This window comes from Durio zibethinus, unplaced genomic scaffold, assembly GCF_047325235.1.
Source record: "Durio zibethinus cultivar Kanyao isolate XHJ-2024 unplaced genomic scaffold, ASM4732523v1 HiC_scaffold_30, whole genome shotgun sequence".
Taxonomy (NCBI): domain Eukaryota; kingdom Viridiplantae; phylum Streptophyta; class Magnoliopsida; order Malvales; family Malvaceae; genus Durio; species Durio zibethinus.
In genome coordinates this window covers 2389391-2395259 of record NW_028322653.1, presented here as the reverse complement: position 1 = coordinate 2395259, position 5869 = coordinate 2389391, and the positions used below count along the sequence as shown (strand labels likewise).

At 44.2% G+C, this 5869-nt stretch overlaps 1 protein-coding gene across 1 annotated transcript; it reads right to left on the bottom strand.

Moving 5' to 3' along the window:
- Positions 1 to 2464: 2464 nt before the first annotated feature.
- On the bottom strand, positions 2465 to 2827 carry LOC149510573 (uncharacterized). Its single transcript, XM_089757562.1, has one exon. The coding sequence runs from the start codon at positions 2825 to 2827 to the stop codon at positions 2465 to 2467; it is 363 nt and encodes a 120-aa protein (XP_089613688.1).
- Between the last annotated feature and the right edge of the window lie 3042 nt (positions 2828 to 5869).

Here is a 5869-nt window from a genome sequence, read left to right as displayed (position 1 = left end):
CCGCAGCTAAAGCTAAGCCGCCAACTAAAGGAGTTTCTGCCTGGCCTTACCCGAGCGCAGAACGGAAGTAGTTGATCCACTCTCTAGATTAGATTAGAACTGCCTTGGCTTATTGTGTGATTTTTGAGCAGGAGCGAGCTGTCTTTAGTACAATCTGTACTGTAGCCGGGAAAGCCTGTAAACAGGAGTCAAGCTGGGTTAAGCGACTAATCTAGGGAGAGATGGAAGATAGGAAAATCTTGATCCGATTGCCCGATATGCCAGTTCAAGTCTGGCGAGTCGCTCCTTTCTTCGTGTGGGGAGTCTCAAAAAGACCCTTTACTCAGGATTTCTCTCAGTTGATTCGATGCGTCATAGATAGAATGGAGTGGACTATACGTCGACCCACGTTAAAAGCTTTCTTCTCTTAGTCTTAGGATTGATTTATCGAGTTACAGGGGCAGACCACCAGAGTGACTTTCTCCTGCGATTGGAGGAGGAGAGGCTGTTGGAATGGGTTGTTCAATTGAATCAGAAGTAGCTGTGAACGGACTAACTGCTGTTGAAGAAGAATGCTTGTATGCCGGCCAGTAAGAAAGTCAGTCTATTGGCCGTGAGCTCTTCTGTACAGAAATCTAACCTTACGGACATAGCTAGCTTACCGTATAAAGAGCTCTTAAGGCATTTAGTCTTATACCGGGCTTATAGGCGTCTAAGGGATGTTGTCTGCTTTACGACATGAGACGACAGCCATAACTGAACCTCTTCTTACGGCAATCTTTAATCGAGACCGTAGGCAGTTGTACTAAGGCTATTATGCTAGTTAGACTCTTAGCCAGTTATATCTGCTGTACGGAAATCTATCTAGTGGGACATAGCTGTTCTAGCTGACCGAATATTTGCTGTTAAACTATCTATACGTCCATAGCAAGTAGCTAGCTGTACGGAAAGAGCCTTTAGCTCTTATGACAGTTAGCGGAAGAGACTCAACATCGTTAGCGGATATTAGACAGTTAGTGAGTTGGCCTATTGACCGTAGAGCCAGTTAGGCAGTTAGACTCTCAGTTGACAGGAGCGAGTTGACCGTTAGCTCTTAAGACTGGAGAGAGTAAGACCAGAGGGAAAGTAAGACTGTAAGAGAGTTTGCCTTTATGTCTTCTTGCTCTTCTAGCGGCTTTTCTATCCTATGGCGGAGGAAGAACTGCTGAAAAGGTCAGATGGACGGAAGAAACAATTGGCCGTTAGATTATGGCGAGAGAGCGGAAGAAAGACCTTTAGTCAATTGGGCTGTTAGCGAATCTGTTCCTCTGGCCGTAGTGCGTACATTGACCGTAGTTAATTGACCGTTAGCACAGATGTTAGTCATATGATCGTGAGCGCAGATATGACAAGGCGGTTAAGACCGTAGAGCGAACATTAGACTATTGGCTGTTCATCCGCCTAAGAAAGAGATTTAAGCTATGAAATTACCGGAAGGCCATAACCTCAGGAAAGAATAGATTTTTACCACGGGACCTGTAACCTAAACACAGAAATCTTCCCGGCATACTTATTCTCAAAGTCATAACCAGGATGATGCTGGGTAGATCTCAGACACCATTCATGCCTAGGGGGATGGCCTTGCTAACCTGGGTCCTTGCTCTGCTGGACTTCTCATCCTTCTGTCCTGAGTTACAATCAAAATTGGGGGGAAGCACTACCGTGAAAAGGTCCGGTCTCGTACTAAAAAAGACTTTTTGATTCCAACGCACTTCACTCTTGGCCAGACGCCAGCGACGAATGGTCGCATGGAGCCTTTCAAGGGCAACCTCTGGGAAGAGCAAGGTCTTGTAGAAGTTATTCGCCTTAGCACCCTCCGAATTCCTTTCAACCCTAAGATTTACAAGGGCTTGGGGTTTTCTGGTCTACTACCAGCAAGGCCCTCTATTTCCCAGTCTGCATCATGAGCCCACCAACACTGCTCCATCTTGCAGCTCTAATGGGTTTAAAGCCTCCCGCTACCGGGGATCTCTCCTCCTCTTCGATTTCTCTTGGCATAGAGGGAAGAACAAGACCAAACGTATGTAAATTTCTTGCTCTGTCCTCCTGGCATGCAAGTTGCAGTAGAGTTTCTCCCTACCTGCTACTCCTACTTTTTATACTTCGCATATGGGCTTATTCTTTTCTTATCTATGGCATCAACCAAACCTACGTCTGAAGAAGTACCCGCCCTGATAAGCCTCTTAGTTTGAGAATTCCATCCTTCCATCTCTGCCCCCATCACCCCACTCTCAGTCTATATGGTTCCCAGGAAAACAAGGCTGGAATAAATAGATATAACAATAAGATTTGGTTTTTCTAGTAGCATTGACCTTGTCGGATGGCAGTGAGTCCCTTCTCATCGATGAGGCATAGCTGTTCATATCTGATCTTGGCCCAGTCTACTTCTTATAGATCTGTCGGAATGAGAATCCTGAGGAAGCAAGACCTGAGCTGGTCTTACAGCTTATCTTAGATCATATGTGGTTGCTCCTGTAGATGTCCTGACTGCAGTGCGATATGCCATCAAAGCAAAGGGTAGCTTTTCATGCCAGTCTCGATGGGTGTCTATCATCTTGGCCAAAATCTTTTTCATATTCTTGTTTGCTGCTTCTGCTGCTCCGTTCATCTTAATCTTAGGTCTGCCCCCAGGAGACCGGCGATGAGTGATCTTGAATTGTTGGCAAACTCTGTCCATCATGGCACTGTCCATGTTCGGCGCATTATCTGTGATGATTTCGTGAGAAACCCCATAAAAGGAGAGATTTTCTTGACAAATCTCACTACTATAGCTTCTGAAACTGTTCTGTAGGATGCTGCCTCGATCCATTTGGTAAAATAATAAATGACTACCAGGATAAACTGATGTCCATGTTCAGCTGGAGTAGTTATGGGGCCAATTACTTCCATGCCCCATATAGAAAACGGCCACGGAGATGTCATGCAATGAAGTTCCTGAGGTCAGCCTTGGATCATAGGAGCGTGGATCTGACGTCACATTTGCGGACTTCTGGCTGCGGGCTTACGGCTGTTGATGGGGAATAAGCGCTGCTAGTGAAAGAAACTGACAAGGCCTCAAAGCTGTTAGCCCTCTTTCTTTTTCAGGAAGAAGAGAGAGCAAATTTCTACCAGGCACGTATCGAAGGAGAAGAGGAAGTTGGTCTTACCAAAACACATTCGCCATTGCTCTCGGCTGAAGCTGGAGCTGTTGTCGGGATTGGGGAAAACTATGTGAAGGGGGAAATTAGTACAAAAGGTCCAACTGATCAAACATCCCGTGCAAGCTAATCGGCTTTTATGAGCAGTCTGACTCCAACTTATTGATTAATGGGCTCGAGACAGCGAAAGCATGACAGCGGGAATGCTGGTAGAGCAATCGAAGCGTGGGTGTTAGAAATCAACTTAGTGCAAAGAAAGGGCGCTGTGAACACTCGGTTTGACTAAAGCGCTTTTGTCACGTCTTAGCTTCAATTCACTCGTATATTCGTACGTTTTGAACAGTTCTTTTTCTTCTCATTTTTCTTACGAGATTTCTTCTTCCGCCTATAACTATAAAAGCTTTAAATCGACTATTTCCCAGTCCTAGAGCTGGTGAAATTACACCTGATATGCCAACCGGACAACTTTGGGAATCAAAATTCTTTCGCACCCCCTATTAGATGCGGTCCTAACCTTGCTCTTCTTACTTCCACTAGCAAGAGAACTTCTGCTCCTAACCATACCTTCCCTTATGATCTGACTTATTGAAGCGAGATACTTTAACTGCCGAGCGGAGCAACTCGAGTTAGACGAGAGGCGGGGGTGTAATTTCAAAGAGGCTCGACCGGACCCAAGAACCTAGCCAAAGGACAGAAGACATGCCCCACTGTGATACCTTATACTCATTATACAACCTTATACTCATTATAATATCATTATAGCTAATCTTATAGCGAAGGTTTTGAGCCACTTTTTTTTTAGGGAGGTTTGGTAATTTCAGACTATCTGGCGGAAAAGTGCTTCGGCTTGGGCTTGATTCGGACAAATACATCCACTACACCAAAAGCCAGTCTGACCCACCAGGATCCCACGAATGAGACAGGTGGAGGTGTTAAGAGATAGGGTTTCCCATAACTACGGATGGGCAAGGAAGAACCAGGACAAGGAGAAAGGACTCAGTAGAGTGCGGGGAGAACTTATGGTATGGGGAAGCTTCCTCTACCCAGGCGAGCAAAGGTACTTGATTGAACCACCTTTTCGCAGGCATACAAAGCCAGTAGAGTGTCCCCCTTCTTACTCTTTCTTGGAAGGAAATTGTCTACGAGAGGTTATTCTTTCATCCGCCGTAGTTATAGTACAAATAAATCTATAATATAATTACCAAACGAATCTAGCTCTCTTCTCCGCTCAACCGGGAGTATTCTTCTACCTGCTTCCCTAGCCCTGAGGGACAAAAACTTTAATGACGGATTTTTACGTCACCCTGAAGCATGTTACAAGTAGTCGTCTCGTCTCATCGTAGGCAAGGCCTCCTCAGTGCGAAATCCTGACATGAATACAAACAATTTATTGGGTATTTCAGAGGAGCCAAAAGGCGCTCTCTATGAAATCCTATGGTCTTGTCTTTCTCCTAAGGGCTATAGAACTATCTCTGGCAAGCATTAAGCCGTCGAACTACCGACTCTATAAGCTTCTACGTGCTATATTCTCTCCGCCTAAAACATTCAACTACCTTTTCTTGCAACGAGTCCGACTGCTGCTCTAATACAGTCAGTTTAGGGTCTCCTTTTGAATGTCCCCTCCCCTGACTTTTTTGAATGATCAACTTGTGGCTTGAAATCTCCCTTATTTCCGAGCAGAAGAGGGGGGAATGAATCCAATGAGCACTTACCCAATCCAGAACTTTATTGAAAAATAGCATTATAAAAAGGAGGAAGCTGGAAGTGGTTTATCGAACTATCGGACTTGCCCGACCCTGGTGCTTTGAATTGGATCAATAACCTGTGATTTTACTTCTCCCCGAGGAATTAAATATCCAATCTTGTCGGAGTGACTTTCTAGAGAAAAGATCCACATTCGCAGCTCTGGAGTAGGTCAGCAACCAAATGGGTCCAAGGATGAAGAAGTTGGTCGGGTTCTTTTTTCTTCGAATGAGTGAAAAGACCTATCCAACCAGCTTATGATATCTAATAGACCCCAGATGATCAATCTTGATGCTAAGATGGGATCCAATTTCTTTCTTCGAACTTCTTATGTAACGACCAATAGGATGGTCATTACTATTACTATCATGATCCCTTGGTGACTCTCTCCTTCTCGCCTCACTCCCACTGACCTTGGTAAAGACTTTCCAACGGATCCCCATTGAAAAGCAGACTTCACTTAACACCTATCTAAGTCTAAGCAAATTTTTACAAAGATTTTTCATCGCCCAAGCAACCACTTCTCACCCAGGAACGTAGAAAGTGACTCCCTCATTGCTACCCTACCCATTGAACTCACTTCTCTTATGATTTTATATGATTTTAGTTCAACGCCAACTTAACCTTGGAAAAACTTCTTATGAAATTAGTCAACAAAAAAGAATCAGTACAGATTGGCCAATACAGAAGATACTCTCAATCGATAACTCCTTTCTCTGTTGAGACAGCTTTCCCTTCTAGACTGAATCTAGACTGAAAGGCAAATTTCAAAAGTGCATTTTTTTTTTATATGAAATAAGTTCTTACTTTTCTATCATAGATAGAGATAGCCCTCGATATCATAAAAACGTGCTTTTAGTTAAAGGAGAAACTTCACATCTATTGATATAGCATATAGCAAGACTGGCACATTTCTAGGACATGCTACCGCTATCCCTTCCCTCGGAGGGAGTTGAATCGGAAATCTATTT

Excerpts from the sequence above, each read along its gene's own strand:
- LOC149510573 (XM_089757562.1), bottom strand. The coding sequence starts at position 2,827 with ATGGATCGAGGCAGCATCCTACAGAACAGTTTCAGAAGCTATAGTAGT.